General features: G+C 49.3%; 1 protein-coding gene across 1 annotated transcript in view; it reads right to left on the bottom strand.

Annotated features, from left to right (window-relative positions):
• Positions 1 to 1,031: 1,031 nt before the first annotated feature.
• Positions 1,032 to 27,206, bottom strand: part of Pknox2 (PBX/knotted 1 homeobox 2) — a 103,479-nt gene continuing 77,304 nt past the window's right edge. The window contains exons 6-11 of the mRNA XM_059266755.1: positions 22,998 to 23,127; positions 22,405 to 22,502; positions 21,519 to 21,638; positions 5,406 to 5,482; positions 4,421 to 4,599; positions 1,032 to 3,213 (exon numbers count right to left, since the gene is read on the bottom strand). Of these exons, the coding sequence (XP_059122738.1) occupies positions 2,981 to 3,213; positions 4,421 to 4,599; positions 5,406 to 5,482; positions 21,519 to 21,638; positions 22,405 to 22,502; positions 22,998 to 23,127 (837 nt within the window). The 3' untranslated portion in view covers positions 1,032 to 2,980. The remainder of the gene's footprint in view (positions 3,214 to 4,420; positions 4,600 to 5,405; positions 5,483 to 21,518; positions 21,639 to 22,404; positions 22,503 to 22,997; positions 23,128 to 27,206) is intronic.

The raw sequence follows: 27,206 nt of genomic DNA on the forward strand, positions 1-27,206 counted from the left end.
CACATGCATGTTAGTGCACAGTGTGCCTGTCTGGTATCTGTAGAGGTCAGAGAAAGGTATCCTGACTAGAGTTCAGGCAGTTGTGAGCTGTCTGAGATGGGTGCTAGGAACCGAGTGTAGGTCCTCCCTGCAAGAACAGCAAGTGTTCTTAACTGCTGAGCCTTCTCTTCAGTTCGTTTGAGTGAGTGTGTGTGTGTGTGTGTGTGTGTGTGTGTGTGTGTGTGTGTTCCTTGGAAACTTCTGCTTGAAATGATAATGAAATCTCCCCCAATTCTCTCTTTTTACTTACGTTTTATTTTTTGAAATAAGTCTCATGTATTCCAGGCTGTCCTCTGAGTATGTAGCCAAGGATGGCCTTGAACTTCTAATCCCCCTGCCTCCAAGTCCGGAGGGTTAGGACAACTTATACGGTCTATGATGTCTGGCTCTCTGTCTTTCCAATTTGGGGAGGTGAGGTGGTAATGTGTTTGTTATCGTCTTTTGAATCTTTTGACTTTTCTGACCCCTTCCGCATCCTTGGCCTGGCTGCAGGGAATGCAGAGATGACTCCTGGGATTAGGGGTCAGACCCTGCCCTGGACATAGTACCAGGGTTAAAGCTGCAGCCCACGATTCATCTCTTTCCATGCTCCAGGACTTTCCACCTATGAACAAAGGAAGGTGGGTATATGAGAGTGACATGTAGGCCATGGCTGCACCAACTTAGATGATAAAGTCCTGGGGCAACAATGGGAAATACAGAGGTCTACAAGGGCGAAGGTCAGGTCTCCTCTGCAGTGCAAAGGACTGTTGGGAGAGGGCAGTACAGAGCATCCTCTGTCCTCTCTAGGCTCTGATTTAGAGCTGGAGTGCCAAAGTGGACCATCTTCCTCTCCAGACAGGCTAACAGAGGTCACCCCTTGTCTCTTTCTGAGGGAGATCAGTTCAATGGGAGTGGATTCTGGGCCCCCAGATCCTGTCTGGCCCAGGGTCCCACTGAAGGCATAAGGGACCTCTAAGGTAGTCACAGGAAGAGAGAATTGTGCACCAGCATTTCGGTAGGTGATAAGGTTTACTGAAAACTTTGCGGCCACATTCAGTACTGGTTTGGTGGATACACTGGAAGGAGGTTGCATAACATTAGGCGGGTGGAAGGGGCTGGGAGGAAGAGATGTAGGCATGTGTATCCATGTGCACATATGCACACATGTCCGTGCTGAGTAGGGTGCTTGTCACGGTGCTGAGTGGAAGATGTTATGTGTGGATGTATGTATTTTAACAAGAAAAATGAACTAGAAGAGGAAATACGTTTTATCCACTGCGTGTTGCAAAAGTCTCACGCCAAAAAAGCTTGCCTTTCCTCTAAGTATGACATCAAAAGGGAGTAAAAAAATGATTGGATCACCCAGATTATAAATAAGGTTATTTGTTTCTCAAAAATCCCTAGTAAAACATTAAATATCAGCTCTTTTGGGGGAGAAATACATTCATTTCCGGGAGACCTCAGAAAAGTGACTATCCTTTTGCTCCATCCAACCAGGGAGAAGAGGGGAAGTCCCAGAAGATCCCCAGGGCCCCCTCTGGTTGAGGCAGGTAGTCACTCACATCCGACCACTGAAGGAGATGGCTAATGCACATTTACAAATGAAACTGCACATCCATCACATTAAACCCAATGGAAAACACACACGTGATTAGTCCTGCCATTCACAGCCGTAGAATAGGAGGGGACAGGAGGAGCGGGTGCCAATCATGGGCCCTCCAAGGTGGGGCTTGGAGGGTGTGTGTGAGGGCAGATGGTAGGAAGCCTCCTCCCAGGAGCCCCCAGTTCCTCAGTGTCGGGCCCACTGGCGTGTGCAGATCAACTGGTCCACCATTCCCCTGCCATGTCGGGGACTGAAGACAAGAGCAGCGGCACCTTCCTCAGACCCTGCCCTCCCATTGGGATAACCTTCTTTCCGATGTGTCCTCTGCCTTCTCTGGAGGATAGAATGAAGAAGGAGGCTAGATGCTGGTGGTACCAGCCTGGGAGCAGAGGGATACCATGGGGACCTGTGGAGTGGGAAGAACCCCTGGCCCCCCTCGCTAAAGGTTTACAGAGGGGCTGGGGTATCTGGAGAACTCCAGTTGAGGATAGGAGCATCTAGGGTAAGACACCAAGGTCCTATTAATTCAGGAGCTGTGATGTGATCACCTAGGGACAGATGTGTTCCCCAAAGTCCTCTTAATATGGCTCCTGATCCAGGTTCTGCCGCCTGCTTGGTCCTAGAGCTGACCCAGATGGAGAGCTGCTCTTAACCTCTTCAGGTTGGACCCACCGACAATATATTTCCAAGAGAGGAAGAAGGAGTCTCTTTTGGCTTCCTTCCCCCTCTCCTCAGTCCATGGCTGCTGTGCTAAGAGACAGGGTCCTGGTGGGGCAAGCTGGAGTCCCGTGCAGTCTATGTCCCACTCGGGTCTGCAGGACACGGTGTTGCCCCAGGCCCTCCCCCTCTGGCCACCAGATATGCGTTTGGAGTCCCTCCTGTCCTTGAGTGTCTGTCGAGGGAGCTCAGATTCTCCTGTGGGGAAACGTTAGCCCCCTCTGCCTCCTCCTCCCAAGTCTGCCCCTTGGCAAAGGTCCGCTCTGCAAACAGCGCCTGTCCACCTCACAGGGCAGGGCTTGTAAACTACCCAAGTCCTTTTCCACGTGGAGCCATGGTGTCACCTGTCTTCAGGTATTGGGTGAGTCCAGCTCTCACTCTGCCTTTCTTCACGGGCTCTTTGACTGGCCCCAGCAATGGAGTGCTCTGCAGTCCAAGGGTCTGGAACTAGGTTTTCACTGAAGCTTGGTGGTTGGAAAGGAACAGGGTGTCGCCTCTGCGTTTCTTCAAGCTGTGATTTGGGGAAGCTAGGGCCCAACTTTCTTGGTGCTGCCTGCCCGTGTCCCCTCCCTCCCACCCTGACCCCTCCTGGTGACACTCCTTTCCCGCTCGGTGACCAGTGCCATCGGGGCTGCCCGACTACTCCAGGGAGTCACTGTGTTCCAAGCCCAGGTCGCTGACATTCGTTGTCTGCAGCTCGTCTGCCTCCTCCTCTAGCTCCTCCTCCTCCTCCTCTTCCTCTTCCATATCATCTTCATCCTCTTCTTCCGTTCCATCCAACGAGTCATCATGTGCAGCCATCATGGCCTGCTGCATGGCCATGGTGGCATTATCTGAGGACAGGGACTGCAGGTTGTCCAAGTTGATGGAACCTGCATGGGAGAGGACAAAGGTTAGGACACACAGGGGCGGCAGGCCAGCAACCTTAGTGATGGACAGGTGGGTGGGCTGGCTCATGGGACGGTGGGCCCCTTGCTTGTCCAAATACTTAGTGAGTCAATTCACTGGCACAGAGATTCCCATCCCTCCGTTCTTCTGCTTCTCCTGCATCATCTCAGGTAGCAACAACCCCCCGGCCAATACATACTCAGTATTCTCTATGTAAGTATAGGAAGCACTTGGTTTTTATTTATTTATTTTACTTTCTAACTGCTCTGTAAAGCAGGAGCCCTCTGACTGACCCCCCACTCTGCAGAGGAGGAAACTGAGTCTCGGACAGCTAAGTCATGGATTCAAGACACTGCATCAGTCCTGACAGCACTGGGAATTTCTGCAAGTGTGTCTAGCACGACCTCTCTTTATTCCTATTCTGCCTCAACAGATGGTGACCCACCACATAGGAACCAGAGTACAGCCATACGCATGAAGATATGCACGTACACGGGTGTCTCCACCCTCCTGCCCACACAGAGGTCTTCACGTGCCAGCTTCAGAAACGTCTCGCTGATTAAATTATTCATTGTTCACTAGGAAACCAGCAATGTGAAGAGCATGTACGGAGGGTGTGGTGGGGAATCTGGAAGAACAAAGCTTCTCTTGGCCTCTGTTCACAAGCCAGATGCCTGCCTTGGTATTTATAGATGCCTTGGCCTTGGAGAACTAGGCAGATATTGACTTCACTGAGCCACCCAGGAACATGAGTGAGGAGGGGACTCTGCGGAGCAGCCACTGGCTCCAAGGACCATCAGCTCCCACTTCTTTGTGAGGTTGCTTTAGGTTTGTTCAAATTTATACAGGAGCTGGAGTTCTTTCGGCTCATACTTGTAATTCTAGCACCAAGAAGGCAGAGGCAGGAGGATCAGAAATACAAGGATAGCCTTGGCTATATAGTATCTTCGAGGCCAGACTACGTGAGATTCTGTCTCAAACAGAACAAATCACAAACAACAACAATAGCAAAAACAAAAATGTGTATAAAACACCCCTTCTTACAGTAGGATTTATGAAAAGCAGGGGCAAACGCTGTGAAGAATTAATGGCAGGAATCCTGGCTGTGTAAGGAGAAATTCAGTCCTTGACTCTTTGCTTTCCAGGAGCCCCACTAGCCCCAACCTACGGCTTCCCCAGTCCTGGTCTTACCATCAGGGTTTGTCCCTGGGGTGCCACCTTGCTGCTGCAGGACCCCAGCAGCAATGGAATTGGGCCAGAATCTTTGGGTGGGCCGGTGCTGAGACTTGATTTTCTTGGCTTTGGGAGCAGGATCTGGGTTGCTGGCATCAAGCATGGGCTGCAGGATGCGCCTCCGAGCGTTGATGAACCTGCCCAGGGGTGATGGTGAAGATCTGGTTAGTCACCATCTGGGTCCCATGGGTGGGTTGGGGTTGGGGAAGATATGAAAGCTAAGCTGCCCCCAGGGGTCAGCAGACAGGTGTACCAGTTTAGGGGTAAAGGCCCTCTATGGCTGAGGAATTTGCGAATTACCCAGGGCTCGGTGACCACAGGCAGCATGGGAAGACTGCAGAAGGAGGTGTCAGAAATTCCTACTCAAGATCCACCAGACTTGAACAGAGAAGGGAAGAGCTGAGGTCACAGTCACTGACTTCTGTCTTGGACTACAACAGGGGCCCAGCTTTAGGGTCTAGTACATCTATCCATCCTGTCCAGAAGCAGACAAGGACACTGACATCCCCGTGGGCTCAGGAAAGCATCTCCGTCTCCTCCTTCCCACCTTACTTTGTAGAATACTTTGGTTTCAGCGCACATGGAGTCGGGTAGACCAGATATCCATCTTTGGTACCAGATGCAAGACCCTCTGGTCTGTCTCCACTGGGCTAGGCGTGAGCCCAGATTCTCGGGCAATATTGGTTTTTCTAAAGTCAGGAAGTTTCTAGGGGTGTGTTTGGCCCAATTTCCCAGCAGAGGGCGCTGAGAAGCTGCAGTTGAAGCCCAGGACAGGCTGACTCAGAGTCCCTCTATCTAGCCCACATGGGAAGAGGACTGGCCTGGTAGTGGAGCTGAGGCTGAGGTAGGTGTGGGCATTCTGTCTGTTCTCCTTGCCCTGCATTCCCCTGCCAGGCATGTGCCCCTGGATCCGAGAGCCCGTGGGCAGATGATGCCAACTCACCAGTTGTTTACTTGCAGGAGGGTGAGGTTTGTCTGGGCCGCAATCTGCCTCTTCTCGTCCTCTGTGGGGTAGGGGTGCTGAAATGAAAGACGGGCTGATGAGGAGTTGTAGGCTTGTGGTGTCCAGGGCGTCCTGGAGTTCATCAAGACACGGCCACAGCCCAGGGCTTGCGAGCCCAAACTGCAGAGAGGCAGTGTTTGTTCCTGAGGACAATGGGCCTGGAGTGTACACAGAGCCTTAGGCTCCCTAGCTCATTGTCGAAAAGGAGACCAGGGGAGTTTCTGGAGGCAGTTCAGTATTGATCACAAGGCATTTTCCCCTGCTTCTCACGTGATCCCTCAGGAAGGCAGGCTTTCTCAGAGCTGGGGTCAGCAAAGGCCTCTAAAGCCCCCAGAAAGTAGCAAGTGGGGGTGGGGGATGAATCAATGCGATCTAAGTTCATTGTTATTTATATCTACTATGTGTCCAGATTTACACTAGGCATTTGGAAAGATGGGATAAACACAACGGTACACTATAGACATAGGACCTTTTTAACTCTTTGAAATGCTTCCATCCCTTTACCTTCATTTCATCAAACCAGCCGTTAAGACTGTGAGGTGGGTCAGATGAAAAAGCTGCCCACTGTCACTCAGATGGCAGTACCGACTCAGTTCTTTAGACGGTGGTTCTGTACTCCCTTGGGGACGCTGAGGGGTACAGGTGTCTCCCGTGGGCGTGCGTGCTTTGGTCCAGCCCTGGTTATATGTGTGCTCTCACCCTTCAGCCACACTTCATGAAGGCATAGTGAGCACACAGGAGTGTGTCCCCGTTACCATCGCACACAAATGACTACTGATGGAGGGAAACAAGGGCGGAGTTGGAGATGCTGTGGTTTGGGTACTGGGCGCTATGGAAGCTTAGAGGAAGGAAATAGTATTGACCAGAGCAGTGGGAAGATGGCTGAGGGGAGCGGCATTAAAGAAAGGAAAAGTCTGATTGGGTGTGGCAGCTCATGCTTGTAATCCCAGCACTTCAGAGGCAGAAAGCAGAGGGATCAGCCTGGAAACTCTTAGGGGGGAAATCCTAACAAGGAAACAAAAACAAAAGAAAGGGGGAGCCTAGGGAAGAGGGTCTTGAAGCCAATGGGTGTGGGGGCTGACAACACCGAGTTAATATGTTTCTAGGGCTTTTTGAGGCTTTGGCACACATGTCTGACATCCAGTCGGCATCATGAGAGTTAAAGGGACCAAAGGTTCATCCTAAAAGCAGGGGAGACCTGGTGGTCTCGGGGGTAGAGGGCCAAGCCATCTAGCATTCTCAGACCAGGATCATGCCTTCTTGCTAGTAAAGAAGAAATGCTTGGACTTTCTAAAGTCCCAAAGATTGTGGCTCACAAGCCAGCTCTGTTGTGACTAGCTGTGAGACCTCAGGCATGGCACTTAACAAGACATTATTATGTTATGTAATGATTAAATACTTGTAAAGAGTTCGTACTGTGGGGATGGGGCGATGTGGGCAAGACGTTTTAAAGCTCACTGAGGGAGGAATTGGAGTGTTGCCGCCTTGGAAGTGTGGTCATTAGCAGTGTCAAGGGAAAGCGGCCTCTTCAGATGGCCCCCATGTCCCCTGACTGAAGCAATTGGAATTGTGTGTGGCTTTAATTCACATTTCTGACCCTGACCACCACACCAGGGTACCTGACCCTGTGATCATACACTATTAAGAGTCTAATAAGAAGGATTGCACACCAGCATTACCAGAGCCAATTTCATGCTAATTGGAAGGGAGCAGAGGGAGGCCAGAAGGGGAGATGTCAGGCCCTGGACAGACAGTGACTCTGGGACCCCAATGATGCTCCCACTCTACCTCACAAGGTTCATAGGAAGGAACCAAGCAGCCTCCCTGTCCATGGCTGGTAGATCTGTGAACAAAACAGACTCTTCCCTTGCTATTCATAGAGGATCGGTTCCAAGACACCCCCCACACACACACACCAGACATCAATATCTGCGGATGACCCAGTCTCATTCCATAACGTGGTACAGTATTTACATACAGCCTATACATCCTACACAGAGCTGGGCACTGAGCATTCTGGAAGCTTAGAGGAAGGGAACACATGGTGGCCATATTCTCCTGGGTGCTGAATATCACCTCTGGATTACTTACAATACCTCAGACAATCATGTAGAAATAGTCATTATTCCATACTGTTTAGGGAAATAATGTTAAGAAAAAGAATCTGTGTGTGCTTAGTACAATTTTTTCAAATATTTTCAATTCATACTTAGTTCAATCTGCAGTATGTAGAACCTACAGGTATGTGAGTTGACCACACAACAACAACAAAAGTCAATCTTTCAGTCTCCATGTCCTGCATTACTGTCCTCCAACTGAGGCCTCTTCTATCATTGTCCTACTGTGGGCACTTCTGAATGTCACTGAAAATTTGTCCCAGGTCAAATCCCCAGGGAGGTCTTTTCCAGCTCCCTGAGGCCTAGGTAGTCACTGAGGCCTCTGAAAAAGTGCATTGCGCTCATCATACAGGGGCATAAGTATCCACCAGGAAGCTATGGGCTGCTCTTGGGCAGGAACCTTGGATCATTAGCTGTTATTTCCACAGTGCTCTTACCAGTCATGGGAATAGTGTTCATGTTCAATGATGGTGTATGTATGAATACACAAGTCAACAGACACAGGAAAGACTTGTGAGTAAGGTTGGTACTTGAACAAAGCTAAGTCATGGGAATAGTGTTCATGTTCAACGATAGTGTATGAATACACAAGTCAACAGACACAGGAAAGACTTGTGAGTAAGGTTGGTACTTGAACAAAGCTAAGTCATCAGCTTCCACAGGCTGGATGTCGGCTGCTTCCAGAGTGGTAGAAATCAGAGACGCCTGAAGTTAGGGGTTCACAGCTGAGGTGAAAGGTGGTGGGGTGGGGATGGGGGTCCTCTCTTGAAGGTAGTCTGTACCAAAGTCTCTTTGGGTCATAGGAGAAGCGTGGCTTGGTTTGGTTGGGAGGCGGCCTTAGAAGGCAGGTCCTCAACTGAGCTTTGAGGAATAGCCAAGCTACTCCAGCAGACAGATAGGCCTTCCAGGCAGGAGCCGTACACCATGACTTAGCTAAGCCAGTCAGACAAGCCTCTCTTCCCCTTTCTCCTGTTAAGGCCCTAGAGAGGGAAGTCCCCAGCCCAGCATGGAAGGATGGTGCTTCCTATCTCTAAGGAAGCTCCGCTGTCTGCACTCAAGGATCGGCTACCTTACACACAGATTGACATACTTGCATCTAACAGCTCAAAGAGTGAGTGTTGCCTAATACTCACTGAGTAGTCTGCTACGGCTAAGGATATTAGACCCCCTACTACCTCAACTACCAGGTCCTACCACCTCTCCTTCCCAGAGTAGCACCTCAGGAGGCACAGGGTGGAGGCTGTGGGTAAGGAGAGACACTTAGCCCAGCTTTGGGAACAGGTGTGCGGTGCCAGAACATTCCTGGCACCGCAGCCGAGTGCCAGAGGAGCAGTCCAGCTTGCACACGCCTCAGACCACATGATTCCCGAGGATAGAATCAAAATAGTCCTGGCTCCTGGTCAGACCGCGATGGAGTCAGTGCTACTTTCAGCACAACTGGAAAGGCCTGAGGCCAAGGACGAGCGAGGGAGTGAAAGGAGGTCTTGAGAGGTAAGCACTGTGCCGTGGAAGCTGCCCTGGGATCACCAGCTGGGGGAACTCCCCTGCGAGCAGAAAGGAAGGGCCCAGGCTGCCGTGGATGGTTCTTCCTTGAAAAGGGTATAGGACTACTAGAAAATGCCAGACCCTTCTCAATATCGGCCTGAAGACTTCCACAACTGGGCAAGGCTGCTCCATGGTGAAGAGCCGTGGAGGAGAGGGTAGAGTCTTGCCCCACCATCTGGTGGCTGTTTGGCCTTGGCCGCTTGTCCTGTGTCTTTCATCCTTAGCTTTCTCTGGTTGTCGTGGAAGCAGAAAAGGCACCCATTTATTGGGCTTCAGAATGACGTAATGGGCTGACAGAACAAGGGTGTTACCCTGACAGATGCATAGAGGCCTTCCAGACTTCTCCAGTTGAACACTGAAGACTAGGGACTTGAAGTATGTGCATTAAGTGGGTGGTTGGTGTTTTTTTTTTTGTTTGTTTGTTTGTTTTTTTTGTTTTGTTTTGTTTTGTTTTTGGCTCCATTGCTATCAGGAACTCCCTCTGTCCCTCTGCAACCAAACCTAAAAACTCCTCTGCAGCTCTTCCTGACTCCTCCCTTCATACCTCCACAGCTCTTATCTCCTTGGGCTCAAAGGATGCTGAAGAAGCTTTTAGTTTGAAGCGTGAGCTCTGGTCAGAAGAAACTATTCCAGTACCAGTGTTTGTATTTCTGCTAGCTTCTTTCATTCAAACCCACCCTGGGATGATCCTTCCACCTCCTTAGTTCATGTGGATCTTACTGTGTGGATCCTGGGTCACAAAGGGACCCATTACAGGGGGTAACATCAGCCTGTGGGTACCAAGGGAGCCCATGCTACCACTAGACTGGGCCTTAGACTTAGTAGAGAGCTTGGGCTCCCCTTTCCCCAGCCTCACTCTGGGGCCTACCAAACCTTTCTCCACCCCACTCCCAATCCCCCAACCCCAACAACCATGTGGCAGGGGCTTGCTCTGGGACCTTCATTCTATGGGCATGCCACTGCTCAGGAGGGCCTGTAACCCACAGGGAGGCAGCCAGTAGGACCAGAGCTTTGAAATGACCATGTGGCATCATATCTAACATGCCATGGTGACAGGTGCCCCCTGATTTCAGAGATGACAGAGTGGACAAAGCAAGCAGACAGGCAGACAGACAGGCAGACAGACAGGCAGACAGGCAGGCAGACAGGCAGGCAGGCAGGCAGGCAGACAGGCAGGCAGGCAGACAGGCAGGCAGGCAGACAGGCAGGCAGGCAGACAGACAGGCAGGCAGGCAGACAGGCAGACAGACAGACAGGCAGACAAGCAAGTAGGCAGGCAGGCAGGCCTAGTACGACTTAGGCAAGCACAGTTAGTGATGGACTTCCTCCTGCCACACTTGCCCCTGTTTAGAATGCCGGTTCTTGTTTTTACTCCTACCCCCTTAAAAACACAAAGAGAGGCACAACTAAGCAGCATAGTATCACCTACTGCCACACAGCAAATGCTCACATACTCATCCACCTTCAGGTCAGAAGATGGGAGTCTGCTCCTACCCTGGTAGCTCCCTCTGCTCCCTTCCAACCACCCTCCGAAAGATAATTTTTTAAAAAGATTTTATTTATTTATTATGCATACAGTGTTGTGCCTGCATACCAGAAGAGGGCGCCAGATCTTATTACAGAGGGTTGTGAGCCACCATGTGGTTGCTGGGAATTGAACTCAGGACCTCTGGAAAGAGAACAAACAGCCAGTGCTCTTAACCGCTGAGCTATCTCTCCAGCCTGATAAAATTTTTATAACAATCACTTCCTTACTTTTCTTTAGATCATTCTGTATGTGTTCTATCCTGCAACATGATGGCTCAGTTTTGCCTGTTTTTTTGTTTGTTTGTTTGTTTTTTAAGCTCAGGCTGATCTCGAACTCATAACCAAGGATGACTTTGAACTTCTGATCCACCTGCTTCCATCTCCTGAGTGTTGGGATTATAGCCACGTGCAACATTCTGCCCGGGATGCGAACATTGTATTAATGAAATCATTTGTTCATCGCACTTTTGAGTGACTGTAGTTATTTGGGTTTTGTTGCTGTATAGCTTCCCACTGTGAAGATGTACTACCCCCGGTTCAGACTCTCCGAGCTATTCTTTCTCCCTGAGTCTCTGTTTCAGCCCGTACATCACACTGTAATAAGACTGGTTCTTTGTAATCGCTTCCATCCCTGCTCCTGCCATCTCAAACCCACCTAGTCTCCTTCTCCCAGCTTCCAATGCTTCCCTAGAATCCCTCCCATCACAAGAGTGACTTGTTATCTGCCACCTCAAAGAGACTGGTTGTCAGTTTTTGGAGAAAAGGCACCATATGTTTCTCTTTTTCTCCTTCTCCATCTGTACAGAGACTGCCTGGCCCACTGTATGTTCGGTGCATACTTGTTGAATGAATTCATGTGGAGGTTTGGGGTATGTGTGTCTGCAGATATGAAGGAGGATGGATGGTGATTTGCTGATTCAGACCTCCAGGAGTTAGGTGACCCCCAAGTCACCCTACTTCTGCTCCTTGGTTGACTGTTGAATATTTGTGGGGTAGTCAGGAGGGGATACCTAAGAGTCTCTCAAGATACCCCACGTCTGCTGGGCGGTGGTGGCACACACCTTTAATCCCAGCACTCAAAAGACAGAGGCAGGTGGATCTCTGTGAGTTTGATGCTAACCTGGTCTACAGAGTTCTAGTTCATCTGGGGCTATAATCCTGACTTGAAAAACTGAAAAAAAAAAAAAAAAAAAAAAAAAGAAAGATACCCCACCTTGCTAGAGGGGTCACAGAGGTGGTCCTGTGAATGTGGGTGAGAACATGGTTTCTACATGGTTTGGATCCTGGACCTGCCTCTCAGTAGCTCCAGACCTTGGCCAATTTTCCTCCTCTGCAAAGTTAGGAAATCATTCTACCAGCCTCAATGTAGTTACAGGGATGACGTGAGTTCACAGAACTGGCAAGGTACTTAGAACAGTGCCTGTCACACTCTGTGTGTCTGTTAAGAGGAGATTAGGGAGGGAGAGAGAAACCTTTGGCTCGGCACATATGCTCTAACTCTGAAAAAGCCGCAGGTTGTCTGTTGGCAGCCAGCTGGAGCCCCACGCTATTTGTGCAGGTGGGACCATGCTCCTTTTTTCCTGAAGGGTTTCCTTTCCTGCATGCCCAAGGACTGTTAAGTCCTGTGCACATGTGTGTTTTCTCCTAACCTGCTCAGGTCTCCTAGGGGTGCTGTGAGATTGTATATCTCTCATGACATTTTTGGAGGGCATCTTTGAAAGCCACAAGTCTCCTGGGGAGTGCCCTGGACCTCTCATGCTCCGACACTCTGTCATCCTCCCTAGGGTGTTAGAAGACAGCTCTCTTTCTGTACAAGTGAATAGCGGGTGGGAGAAAATAGTCTCATGCCAGAGTCCAAGTCTGCTTGGCATCAAGAGACGGGTGTGGCCAAGAACACAGCCAGGTTCTTTCTGCTTCCCATTCTGACCATGCCAGGGTGCCATGTGGATCATCAAACTCCAAGGTAAGAACAGGGATGAAGAAAACTTCATGATGAGAGCATTTTGGAGGGAGGTTTCAGTCCCTTCTGTCAGCAACAGTTAGAGTGTTAAGGTAGCAGCTAAAGATGGTCACTCGAGAGACAACCGTCATCCAAAACGACCACCCACATCCCACCCAGTCCTAAACCCAAACACCCTTAAAGTCCCAGCCTAAATGCCAACTCCTTGCTTCAAGTCCTGTAAATAAACATCTCAAAACTGCTTAGCCCATCCTCTCCCCCTGGAGCCCGAGAAGAGGCTGCGTAGAGACAGGGATACCTTACCCCAGCTATGACTTGGGGTTCTGGATTGGCCAGAGGCCCCTGACTGCTCTCCACTGCAGGCAGACCAATGACTTTACTGTTCTGAGGAGACTGGGGCACTGGGCTCTGCAGTGCCACCATCACACGTCACTCAGGGTACAGGGCACTCTAAGATGACTCATACAGTCTTGCTGTTGAGCTCCATCTACCTTTCGGTGCTTTCAACCAGACTCCTGTGAAGTCATACAGAAGTCTGTGGGAACACTTCCCACCTGTTCATGGTAGTTATTACCCCTGTGGGATGTCCATAGCAGCTGGCTAACTTAACACTTACAGTGTGGAGAATACCCTTCAAGAGTACTCACGGTGTGCTATCAAGGCACCTCCCAGTTAGGCTTTGTTCTCATTTCCCATACGAGAAAAAAAAAAAAAAATCTCAGAGGACCATACAATTAGCTCTAGCAACGTAAGTAGTAAGGGGCAAGTCAGTGGCAGGGTTTGTGTCCCCTGTACCCTAAACCAGGCTGTTCTATCTCTGCTGCTGGCCACTTGCCAAGCACCATGCTTTAGAACACATTAGCAATTTTCTTCAACACTGTAGGTGTGATGGTTAGCTTTGGCAACTTTATACAATCCAGAATCACCTGGGAAGAGAGTCTCAATTGAGGAATTGTTTAGATTAGGTTGGCCTGTGGCATCCCCTGGGCTTGGGGGCCCAGTCTGTATAAGAAAGGAAAGCTAACAAGCAAGCAAGCTACCTCCTCCGTTTCTCTCTGCTTTTGACCGTGGATGTGACATGACCAGCTGTTTGAAGTTCTTGCCTTGACTTCTCCACAATGATGAACTATAACCTGAAATCATAAGCTGCAAAAAGCCTCTTTCTCCCCTAATATTGCCTTTTCCCAGGATATTGAACCACAGCAACAGACACAAAGTTAGAAGAGCAGGTACTGCTCTACCTGCTTTAGAAAGAGGAACTCAGAGCTAGGGGAGCAGACTGACCTGTTGAAAGCCACAGAGCAAGTGAGCATGGAGCCGAGCAGGACCACTTCAGATCTACGTGCCTCCCAAGCTTAGTTCCTGATGCTCTGCCATCTGCCTTATTTGAACATTTGAGTGGGTCAGATATCCATAGCCCTTCTCATTCACTCCCCAAAGTACATGCCTCCTGCTGTCACTTTAACAGACAGTTCCCCCCGCCTCTTTGGCTGGGCACATCTCTGAATATGATGTCAAAGGACTTTGTGTAACCTGATACATGGTTCTGGACATGCTATTCTGTGTCTGACCAGCACAGGCAGCCAGTGTCTCTCACCTTTACTGACTCCTGTATTCTTGACTCTTTGGACTGTGGTGATATATTGTGCACTCTAATAAAATTTGCCTGAAGATCAGAGAACAGAACAAGCCACTAGATTAAACATAGATGCCAGGCAGTAGTGGCACACATCTAATTAATCCTAGCACTTGGTAGGCAGAGATCTGTCTGAATCTCTGTGAGTTCAAAGCCACCGTGGACTACTTGAGATTGACCCAGTACTTGGGAATCACGTGCCTTTAATCTCAGCACTTGAGATCTCATGCCTTTGCTTGGCACACACACCTTTAATCCCAGGAAGTGATGGCGGGGCAGAGAAAGGTATATGAGGCATGAGGAGACAGGAACTAGAGGCTTTTCAGGCTGAGGAGTCCTAGAGGTAAGAGGTGGCTTGTTCCTTTGTCTCTCAGATATTCAGTCAAATTTTGTTAGGGTATACAATATATCACCTCATTGGAGTGTTTGCTTTGTGTACCTAAGTGTTTTGTTTGCTTTTCAGACAGGGTCTCACATAGCCCAGGATGGCTTTGAACTCACTAATTGGTTGAGGGTGGTATGGTGATATTTTATTTGTATTGAAATGTTATTTGTATGTTGATAAATGGGGTTGCCCGAGGGTCGGAGCTGTTGGCAAGCTGTGGGAAGGCCGGGCGGTGGTGGCGTACACTTGTGGTCCCAGCGCTTGGTAGGCAGAGCTGGGTGGGTCTCTGTGTGTTCGGGGATGCAGCCAGTGTTGGATACACATGCCTTTGATCTCAATACCAATCATGGAAGACCTGGAGGTCTGTGCAGACGGGCCATGACGAGGCAGTCATGTGGTTGGGTTTGCAACCAATGAGAAGGCAGAACAGAAATTCTATATAGAGACTTTAACACAGAAAGTAGCTCTGGTTCGGGGAGGTGGGACCACCGGGGGAGGAAGGGTAAGGTTTTAGCTCTTGGCTCTGACCTCTTGGCTTTCTTCTTTGCATTGGTTCTGTGTTTCTTATTTAATAGGAAGGTTGGTTACATCTACAGGGTGGCCTTGAATTCCTGTTTCTCTTGCCTCTACCTTCCAGGTGTCTAGATTGTAGGCATGGATTGTCACATTTTCATTAAAGCTCTTGGCTTTAATAAAAAAGTTTGTTATTATTATTATTATTATTATTATTATTATTATTATTGTGTGTGCACATGTGTATCTCTTTCTGTGTGCACATGTGTATTTCTGTGTGTGTGTGTGTGAATGTGTGAATGTGTGTGTGGATATGTGTGGATGTATGGAGGTCAGAGGACAACCTGAGGGCATTGGCTCTCTCACTCCTCCACCCTGTGGGTTCTGGGATTGCCCAGCTCGGGTTGCCAAGCTTGATGGCAGGCACCTTCCACGCTAAGCCATCTTGCTGGCCCTGGGTGTCTCCTTTCTGAAGCCTCCCATTCATGTAGCAGCTTTTCTCATGCATCCTGGTTTCTTGCGTCATCCCACAGTCAGGATTCTGCACCTAGAACTTCTTCCAGGTCAAATTCCCTGAACACACCTTTGATGATGTAGGTAAGGTGTTCCCTGGAGTATTAAAGAGACAGGACCTAGGAGATTTACAACAACTTCTAGCTCCTCCTCTGGCACCCCATTCGGGCTTAACTTCTCAAGACACCATGTTAAAGTGTTCTCCGACAAGGTAGGCATTCTTCACCTGCAACTAATCTTAGCCAAATGCCAGCCGAGTAGAAAAGCCAACTTTGAACTAATTCCTGCAGAACTGTGAATGACTGATGGCCTCACGGCCTTTCCATGGGCACCCGCTTCTCATAATGTCATTTAAAATGGACATGTGACCAGTGGAACCCCAGACGAGAAGAGCAAGAAGAGAAGGTAGCAGAGAACAAGATGAATCAGCATCCTCACGTCACGTTCTGGATTTTTCAGAGGTCGGTAATTCCCTCCACAAATTCTCTTAAATTTCTGTCAACATTTTCTAAGACAAGCCGTAGTATAAGGACTTCCAGGTTGACACTGGAAGCATTTGTACAGTAGCCATGCCTGTGTCAATCCAAGTATTTCACACTTGTCTTGTTCTATCCTCACCACAAGCCGCTCAAGTCGGATCCATTTGTCCTCCAAATGTATCCCATTTGTCCTCGGAGGAAACAGACTTAGTGAAGGAACTCCCTCCAGGTCCTCTCGTGTCCTACTCAAGAGACTGCAGTCTCTCTGTAGAACACATTGGTGTGTCTAGATCTGGGGGGCGAGGGTGTCCTGCCAGTGAGCTGGTGACAAGACCCCATCTACATAATTCCTTCAAGGCTTAGCGCAGTGCTCTGCACAGGGAGGTGGCAGGGAATGCGAAGACCGTCTGTGGGGTGGTTGACAGAACCACCGAGACGCATAGGCAGCTGGCTGACTTTCCCTTTCACTGCCCGCCTTGGCCAGGAGCCCTGTACAGGGCCGGAGCCACACCTGGAGGTATAGCCCATTTTCCCCAGCCCCTGAGCCTAGCAGGCAAGGCACTATGGATGCTGGTAAGATAGCCGGGAAACAGACGGTCAGAAATCCTCCATATCCACAAACATTCAGAGCAGTTTTCCTTAGAGTCTGACATGGAAACAGCGCAAGTGTCCCTCACCAGATGAAGGAATCTAAACACAGTGTGATCCAGACACACAGTGGTGGAGTGTTACCAGCCCAGCACAGAATGCCAGTGCTTACTGCAAGGATGGACCTTGACAACAGGGTGCTAATTAGGCAAGTGCTCCGCCACTGAGCTCTGCCTCCAGCCTCATGATACTAATTAAAAGAACTCTGTCACAAAGACCATCTTAGGATTTACTTGAGTGAGACTTCTGCTAGAGCTGATCCATAGAGAGATGCAGTGGAGTCCAGGTTGTGAGAGGCTGGGGGTGTTGGCTAATGGCTACGGGATTTCCTCTGGAGTAAGAAAAATATCTGGCATTAGGTAGGTATGATGACGGTGCAAGAGTGTAAATATACTAAAACCTATGTTATCGTTTTTTATTTTGGAGACAGATTATCTGTAGCCAGGCTGCTTTATTTATTTATTTATTTTGTTTGTTTGTTTTTTGGACAGGGTTTCTCTGTGTAGTTCTGGTGCCTGTTCTGGATCTTGCTTTGTAGACCAGGCTGGCCTCGAACTCACAGAGATCCGCCTGGCTCTGCCTCTAGAGTGCTGGGATTAAAGGCATGTGCCACCGCTGCACGACCCTAGGCTGCTTTTGAACTTGTTTTGTAACTTAACTTGCTTTGACCTAAAACTTGATCTTCCTGCCTGTACTTTCCAGGTGCTGGGATTACATGTGTGTGCCACGACTCCTGGTATATTCCTATATTCCATGCTGGGGAGCTGTCTTGTTAGGCAAGCACTCTACCAAATGAGCCACACACCCTTACTCTGGAATTATATATTTTGAATGGTAAATTTTATGGTACGTGATGGTAATATTCAAAAAGTTATACAGAGGAAGCCCCTGGTGCCTCTTTTGTCCTCTGATTTATTTATTTGTTTGTTTGTTTATTTAATTTTTAAAAATACACACCACAGCAGGGTTCATAAGAGGACCTGGAGCAAGACCCTGAGCTCTGTGTGGCTGGGGTGGAGGTGGGAGTGAGTGGAACATGGCTGGGTCCTGACTGCAAGCCACACCGGCCTGATGAAACGGATGGGCGGTGAAGGGCATGTGTGAGGCAGCTTCCCTGTGAGGTCTAAAACCTGAGCCTGGGTGCACAAACATCTCACAACTCTCCCACAACAGGTCTCTGGCTGAGAGGTTAGGGGCTCAGCTTTGCTTTGGCTAGACTTTGGTGTGAGCATTGCTATCTGCTTCCGAAGGTCAATGTGAAGGCAGCAGAACTGAATGAGACCTTGGGTCACACTGTGGCGGGTTCGATTCCTGCTTGGCTTTATTACCTGTGTGATCTTGCAGAACCCGAGCCTTCTCTGAGTCTCAGTTTTGTTACTGGTGACACAGAACAGTGCTTGTGTGGGTAAATGAGACTATATATATATATATATATATATATATATATATATATATATATATATATATATATAGTCTTAAATATATATAAGCGCCATGCATAGGCTGGCTGCTGTGGGGGGAATAGTGGGGTCCTGCCGGGGCTTGGGCTCTTCTCCAAGACCTCCTGACACACAGCATCATCAAGTTTAGGGATGGAAATTGCTGACAGGTCAGGATGACAGGTATTGGGAGTAGCAGGGGTGGCGTTACAGCTGAGGTGGAGGAAGGATGACTTTCCCTCCCCCATAGGGAGGACCCTCTTCCGGGGCTTCCTGCATAACCTGTGTGGCTGTGGATCTATTGCTTCTGGCTGGAGTTTAGCCTCTTTGGGCCAAAACAAAATAGCAAGTAAATGTCACCGCATTCTTCAGGGACTGAAAGCCAGCAGCTAAGGATGACAGGGTCCCCATCTCATTCTAGCCTGGTGGCTAAGGTGGCTCTGGGAGTTAAGCTCCCAGCGCAGGTGCTTTCCAGCATCTCGGTGCATCTCTGTAACTACTCATGGCCCAGAACAGCGCCAACCAGAGGCTTGGGACACAGGACAACAGCCAGAGGGAAACACAGCTTCTGCCTGCTGGAATGGTAGCAGGGTCAAGCCAGCGTTTAGAGACCCACTCTGCAGCCAAGGTGGCATCTATGGAATGCTCTGCACATCTCCTGCAAACCGTCCACTGCCTTCAGCCCCAGGCTGGAGACGAACAGAGCGCTTTGTGGCAGCTTCACCAGCCAAATACACTGCTTATCAGAAAGTCAGCCACACTTGTATCGAGACTGGTGCGTGCTAGTTACGCATGTACTGTGGTTCTGTAACTTAATAAGTGAAATACGGTGCAAGAAGAAAGAGTTATTGTTGCTAAAAAAGACTCGGTAGAAAGCTTTGGAAAATCTGAGTCTCAAATTTGTTTTAAAATACTGACTACCTCAGATTGGGTGGGACACACATGAGAGACTGGAATAAAGATCTAGAAAGATGCTGTAACCAAGTTAGATTCCCAAAGTCAATGTTCTTACTCCACTTGATGCGAAGTCGGGATTTGAAGATGTTTTATTATAAGAAAGGTTTATGCAAGTAAAATGATAAAGTTTAGTCAGAAAAAGATGTTGGCTCTCTACCAAAAGATTAGCATGTATATCTTTTAAATTAACGCTAAGCATGTCTTTTGGGCGGCTGTTCCTTTTTTAGCTAGCCTTTCAAATTAACCAACCTATAAACCAGTTGTGTTCACAGGGCTGGAGACAGAACACTTACAGTACCCGGATGTCTGTCTGTCCTCCACGCCTTCTCCTCTCACCTAACGCGGGACAGGCAGCATCTGCCCAGTGTGTGGAACCACAAGGGCCATTGCCCAAGAACTGGGGTCCCAGGCTTTTTCCTCAGAGCAACAATGACATCACATGTGATTGAGCTCAGCTGTTTGGAAGAAATCTCGAACCTTGTCCTTCTTGCCATCCACCACGTGACTTGGTACGCTAAGAATAAAGAAGTGGAGCTGGGGAGACGGATCCGTGGGTAAAGTGGGTGAGGACCCGAATCTGGATCCCTGGCACCCACGGAAAAGCCGGGTGTAGTGGCATGTCTGTAACTCCAGCACTGAGTGTTTGTTTTCAGACAAGGTCTCACTGTGCAGCCCTGGCCGGCCTGGCACTTGCTACAGAGACCAGGCTGGCTTTGAATTCACGAATTCTGCTGGCCTCTGACCCTTGAGCGCTGAGATTAAAGGTGTGTACCACCATGCCCCGTTTATAACCCCAACACAGGGGGATCCTGGGGATTTCCCCAGCCAGCAGTCCAGAGGAAACGGTGAGCTGCAGTTCTGTGAGACACTGTGTCTCAGAAACTAAGGACAGCACTAGGAAGTGCACCTCACCCCCATGCAACCAATATGCATTCTCTCTCTCTCTCTCTCTCTCTCTCTCTCTCTCTCTCTCTCTCTCACTCACACACACACACACACACACACACACACACACACACACACACACACACACTTAAAAAAAGTAGACAAAACTTTGTAGAACAAACAAACAGTTCATCATGGAATAATTTCTAAAGGCCTAGTAAGTCCCAACAAGGTCCATACACTGTGAATCAAGGATTTAAGGTTCACGGGATGATCCATAGTCCCTCTTTTTGGGAGATTTGCCACAGCTGGACAGACTATGAATACAGATAGATACACCCATACCTCCAGCAAACGCTATAGGAAGCTGTCTTTCGGTGTTGGAGGATAGCAAACACCAGCAGGTACTTTAAATCAAAACAACACATCAGCTACTCAACCCTAGATGTCACAAATACTGGGACTCAGCCTTAAAAAAAAAAAAAAAAAAAAACCGTGTTCCAAGCTCAGTGTAGTGGCACACAGCTGTAATCCTAGCATTTGGGAGACTGTAGCAGGGATCATGAGTCTGAGGCCAGTCTGGGCCTCATAGTAAGGCCTGTCTCAAAAATGAAACCAACAAAACCAAACCATACACAACTTTGCTCTTTGTTCATTGTAGTAGGAGGCTCAAAAGAGAAGAATTCTTTTTTTGTTGTTTTTAGGCAGGGTTTTGCTAGAAAGCCCCGGTCAGTCTTGAACTCACATTCTTTTTGCCTCAACCTACCAAGTACCGGGATGGGTACCACCACCATGCCCAGTGAAGAGTTTGGTAAGGGCTGACCTTATAGCTCTGTATGTTTGTCCTCTCTTTCAACTTTGACCACCCGGAGGAGTAAATGCCCCTGGAATTATCACCTAGCTAGTGGGAGAAACCGTCCATACCCCAGTGAGCCTGTGTTCTTCTCTGTATTGTGTCTGGTCACCAGGAGCTTTTTAGTGTCTCTGCTGGAGCCAGGGAGTGAGAAGGTTGTCTCTGTGTGCACAGCTGACCGCGCTGTTCTTGATGATTCTGCCTGTGGGGCTCAGCCACGGTCTTCAGAAGATGGCTACTGAGTGCTCATTTTGATGGAGTTACCTGGCCTTCTTCCATTTAGCCCTGAAGTTCTGAATTCTGATTTTGGAAGCCCAGTGACCACTCCAGTCTCATGTTTCACACACACACCCCCTTTCTGAGCCCATAGCAGCAGCAAGTACTCAGAAGTCCCAGGCTCTAGGTCCCACTTAAACCTCCTCCGACCTTCCCTGATAATCTAGCGAAGCCTTTTTCTGAGACCATAGTCTCTGCATGCAGTGTGGTACCCATGCAGTGGGCTATTAATCACTCCCTGCTGTGATTCCACGCCCCCAGCATGCACACACACAGATGCATGCACACACACACACACACACACACACACACACACTCACCATGAGATGCTGGAAGAGCCAAGAACGCATTATATTGGTGGCATGCTTGGGCAAGACTCCTCGTTTGTTCTTGGACTTCTTATCCTCATTGTCCAGGAGGGAGGTGAGGTCAAGGTTAACCTTCAGGGCACGTGAAGAAAAAATCAGCATCAGCAGCCTGTGAGGCCAGTGGCTAGGGACCTGTTGCCATAGTAATGGCACACTCTCACTGCCAACCCCCTTTTCCCAAGTTATTCTTGGGGCCCTGGGGAGGTCACCTTTTCCTCTCACCCCATACCACCCCCTCAGAGAATGGAGATGAGGCTTGGGATGAGGGGAGCAGAGGTGTAGGATGAGGGGAAAGAGGGGATGAGAGAGGAAGCAGCAGAGAAGGGTCATGCAGAGTACTGAGATGAGAATTTGCCATAAACCATCCAATAGTGATTAGCATTTCTGTGATACTTTACAGTTTGCAAAGCACTTTCCTGTCCCTCACCACAGTTAATCCTCATCACAATCAAGCAGGTTGGCTGGGCTGTCTGCAGTTGGTATTAATCCTTCTTTATTGATAAGAACTGAGGCCCAGAGAGGTCAGAAGACTTACGCAAGATCACAGAGCTAATGTCAGATCGCAGGCATCTGACTTGACAACTTTCTACGGATCTGAACTCTGTGTCACTGAGGTGCAGAGTGGTTGGAGCTGCAGGTCAGGCACAGGAAATAGAGTCTTTTGATAAAAACTCCAGAGCTGGTAAAACCTTACCTAGACCCAGCTTCCTGTCCAGAAAGCAGCCTCTGAGAGGTGAGGACGAAGTGAGTCGCTTGCCGCAGTGCCCAGCAGACAGTAAACAATCACAGGCAGCCTCCCACTGTTCATGCACAAGTGCACAGACCTACACACACTCACCTGTGTATTCTGGATCTGGATGGCTCCCTGGGGGATTGCTTGGGTGACCACCTGACCCTGGGAGGTTACCATGGTAACCGGTTGATATAAGGCTCCACCTGAGGAGACAACCAGTTTTGGGGTCCCCTGCCGTGGAGGTAGGAAGAGAGAAGGCAAGCAGGGTCCCCAGTTGCTTGGCACTCACATGGGAAGACTCTTGGGGGCAGTGGCGGGGTGTAGGTTTGCTCGCTTTGTAGGAGAGGAGTGTGTGAGGTGAGAGATGGTGTCCAGAGGAGAAGCAGAGCCTTTGGTGGGAAGTATTTAAGGGAAGTGACAGGACCTTAGTGTCGAGTGTGTGTGTGTGTGTGTGTGTGTGTGTGTGTGTGTGCGCATGTGTCTGTGCGTGGAGGGGTCAATTATGAGATTTTTGACTTAAATTTGTTCCAACCCATCATAATCGGGTCTTGGTGCTCACCATGTGCAGAACATTTGAGTCAAGAAACGAAATGCAAGTCCCTCCCTTAGCAGAGGACACTCCTTACTCCCGGAATTCCCCAGGGGCACCCTTTCTTCTCCCAAGATGCTTCCCACAATCCCCAGGACCCTGCACCAACCTGACACGACTTGTGAGTTGACAGTTGTCATGGCGATGTTGCCCTGCTGGAGTGCTGAGGCTGGGACCACAATCCCCTGGGGGTTATTGGAGACTCCAGACATGGAATTGGGGGAATTCTGCAGGAGGTCCTGGCAGTAAGGGAGGGCTGGTTTGTGACAAGGTACCTAAGAACTTAGAGGCTACAGCCACCCTCTCCTCCCAACACATACAACTCCTGTTCCTATCAGACAAAGCAGAAGGCAGTTCGCAGGACTTCTAAAAGAGTGAATAAAAAGTCCCAATCCTAAAATAAATAAACCAAAGGCCCATAATAGCCCTACATTTACATTTCATTTCATTGGCAACCTGAGAGGCACAAATGATCCCCTAAACCTGTGGCCCTCACTGCAGCTACATTTTGGAATCTGCAGTTATGAGGTCTGAGTTCCAAGCTCAGAGACCCTTCTTTAATAGGTCAGGTTGTGTTCCAGGCTTTGGAGTCTTTTTTTTTTTTTTTTTATTCTTTTGGTTTTTCGAGACAGGGTTTCTCTGTGTAGCTTTGGCGCCTTTCCTGGAACTTACTCTGTAGCCCAGGCTGGCCTTGAACTCACAGAGATCTGCCTGCCTCTGCCTCCCGAGTGCTGGGATTAAAGGCGTGCGCCACCACCGCTTTGGAGTCTTCAAAGCTCCTCAGGTGACTCTGACTCGGAGAAACCCTTCGTTCACCCGCTCAGCACTTACTCAGCTGCAGGCTAACTGCCCAGATGTTCACCCTGGCCCCTCCCTTCTTCCAGCACCTCTGTTCTTCACCTACCTCCAACACAAAACGGCCTCCAGTGTGTATTTGTTTGTTTATCCATTCTTTGCAGTGTTGGCTTTTGTGTCCATGCTGGACAAGTGCTCTGCCACCTAAGTGACACCCCCATCCCTCCAGTGATGTGCCTTTGTACATCCTTAGCACCTATATATCAGGATACTAGAATGTTCGTTGACAAATGACAAAGCCACCTGCTGTATAAACCCATCTTCTAATGGCATCACATATGAACCTCAACTTCAGCACATGTAACCGAGTCTTCTGTCCCCCCTGAACTCTCCACACAGAATTACAGTGGGAACAGAATCCCCTTTGCCCAGATTGCTAACCAGTTCGCTTTTGCAGCTGTCAAGGCAGCCAAGAAGGTAAGTTTGTCTTGATGTCTTGCTCCCCTCGTTTTCCCCTTCTAGCAGTCAGTGAGGAAGTCCTTGGATTTGATGTTGAAGGTCTCCTGACAGCAGAGGAAGAAAGCTTCCCTGCAGGCCTCCAGGATGAAGCAATGGGCCCTCGCTGCTTTCCGGGCCCCTGAGCACGGTGGCTGGGTGCTTGAAAGAGTGGAGAAGGAGGAACTGAATGTGTGAGAGGTGGGTGTGTTGAGGCTTGGAGAGAGAAGGGCAGCAAGGTACGGAGGAGGGAAGCCTGGAAACCCAGCCTGGCTCTCTCAGCTCGTCCCAGCCTCAGGTCCTCATCAGAGTTCAGGGCTTGGACTAGTTAATGAACCCAATGGCCGCTAAGGCCCAAAGCTGGGATCACAAGGCACGATTCATAGAGAACTGGAGACAGGTACGTACGTAGGCAAGAGAATGGAGTAAACATGGGGTGGGGTGGCTCTAACGTCTTAACTTTTAGTTTAGAACTTTAAGAAGTTTGGGTCTTTGGCCTTGAGGGGAAGCTTGGAATCTGGGCTGAGGAGGTCCCCAGGATGAGGAGAAAGCTTTAGCCAACGACTGCCTCCTCCAGCTACAGACCAAGGAAGTGCCGCAGGCACAGAGCACAGCCACACTGTCCCTTCCACTGTGGCATCATGTAAGTCCGCAGAGTCTCACGGGAAATAGGAGCCGGCGAGGACGAGAGTTTGGTTTGATTCTGCCTGATGAATCGCCCTCTGTGTCTCCTCCCAGTTACCACTTCACCCTCCAGGACCATCCCTTGTCCAGAGCTGGAGAAGTAGCACAGATAAGCAGGACCAGGACCTGGGGCCCAGTCCTCCATCCCACCCACTGCCACATGGGGCCTCTGGGTCAGCTTCTCTAGGAGGATGAGGAAAGAGGATTCAATTCTATTCTTAGTTCTTGGCTTTGGTGACCTTGGGGAAGGCAGAGGGCAGTTCTTGCCTTAGCTTCCCCTCTGGAGAGCTTGGTGAGAGCTTCCCACCAGTGAGAGTCATCCCTTGATCCATTCAGTCACACAGTTGGAGTTTAAAACCAGGCTTAGCACGCAGAAGCCTAGAGGCTGTAAAAACCCATTGCATATACCAACCTCCTGAGGGGTACAGGGAAGAAAATGAAGTTCTTCAGAGGTCCTGGTGGCTTACCAAGCTCACACAACTGACTGCCTACCGCAGGACTAGAACTCAGCCCTCCCACCCCACCCCACCCCACCCTCAGGCACAAATATTGAGTAAGTACTTTGGGCTTCAAGGGGCTTCTTGAATCCTACCCATGGAAGATAAAGAACACCCCAAGTCCACAAGCAGCATGGAGAAGATGGTCATCTTGGGAATCACATCACACCCCTCTTGGAATGGCCCTTACTTCCTTTATAGAGTTGGTTCGAGCTAGCATCCAGGAGTTCTCAAAGCCTGAGTTTACAGTCTTGAGACCTCCTGACACCAATTTCCCATACAACCCTTCCCACTGAGTGGAACCAGTACCAAAGATGGTTAAGCAGGACAGAACTTAAAAGACAGGTTTACCAGAATGGGGGATCCCCAATGCCATTGGGCCTTTTAGTCACGGGAAGTGACTCCTCAACAATCTCATTTGGAATCAGCCATGCCATGGCGCTTGTCTTCAGGTAGAGATACATGAGGATTTTAAATATGAAGACTTGTCTCAGACTCTCTTCACCACCCCCAAAGTATCCAGCAAGTTTAGGAAAGCAGCATAAATATAAGATGTACCTTCTGGGATTCAACTAACATACACTGTTTTCTAGCCAAAGACAGAGGGGTGAGCCCCACCTGGACACCTCACTTGCTTACTCAAACTCTGGCTGGTTCTCTTCCTGTGGCTTGGAGAGCCTCCATGCACACTTACTTGGTTTGGGGAACTAAAGGCAGTTTTTGTTCTGGCTGGGATCATTTTCTTCCCTACTCTTCTCCACCCTTCTCTTGTTATTTGGCTGTGAGGTGGTGAGAGGGAGCCAAAGCATACCAGCAAAGGGGTGGAATGGAAAACTTTCGGGGTAGAGAATGCAGGCAGGGCCAGGGGTGGCCACATCTCAGCTGGGGCAAAAAAGAGAAAGTGAGAAGTCCTGGCTTCCCTGCACTTGGTGTTCATCCCCCACATCTGCAAACAGGGGCTGCTTCACAAACCTCCTGAGGCCTGGGATTTAAAAACAAACAGTTTATTTTGAACTATGTGTGGACGTGGCCAGTCTATGTGCAGGTATGTGCACATGAGAACACAGGTACCCTGGGAATCCAGCAGAGGCCGTTGGCTCCCCTGGAGCTGGAGTTACGGGTGGTTGTGCGTCACCTGATGTGGGGCTAAGAATTGAACTTAGGTCCCTCCGCAAGAGCAGTGTGTACTCCTAACTCCTCAACCATCTCTGCAGCCCACACTGGGATGTTTTTAAAGACATGGATTCTCAGGGCCACCGAATCAGACCCTCAGCAATCTGTGTACTCCAGCCTCCAGCATCAGATGGGTCTGAAGATTACCAATTTACCACACCCATGAAAGCCACAGGGTGTTCATTACCCCTTGATTTCATGTTAACCTCACCATTCCCTTACAGGGCCAACAGGAGAGAGATTGCCCCATTTTCTTTGAAAGGACTGAGGTCCAGAGAACAGAAGGGACTTCCCTGACTCAAATGGCAGTCAGTCTCCTGGCCTTGAGTGTAGGATGGAGGCTCACAGAGGGACGAAATGGACTTTGGAGTTAGAGCCACAAGCTCTACTACAAATATTCTGCCTGGCACTTTTAGGCATCTAATGATTTATTTCCCACTTTCTATGGCTGAGATCACTTGAGTGGCAGAGCAGGGGTTAAATCCTGCCCTCCAAGTCCTCCAGCCTTGGTGTTTCTTTACTTAGCCTCATCAGGAGTTCAACTGAGGCTTCACACACAGACAGGACAGCACAAATCTTGCCATATAGCTCAACTGGTCTCCTCCAACGCACCCCTGGATCTTGGTGCTAAACCTCAGACACCTAAGCAAAGACTCCACCTTGCTGTGATGCCA

Source organism: Peromyscus eremicus, chromosome 7 (genome assembly GCF_949786415.1).
Source record: "Peromyscus eremicus chromosome 7, PerEre_H2_v1, whole genome shotgun sequence".
NCBI classification, from domain to species: Eukaryota; Metazoa; Chordata; class Mammalia; order Rodentia; family Cricetidae; genus Peromyscus; species Peromyscus eremicus.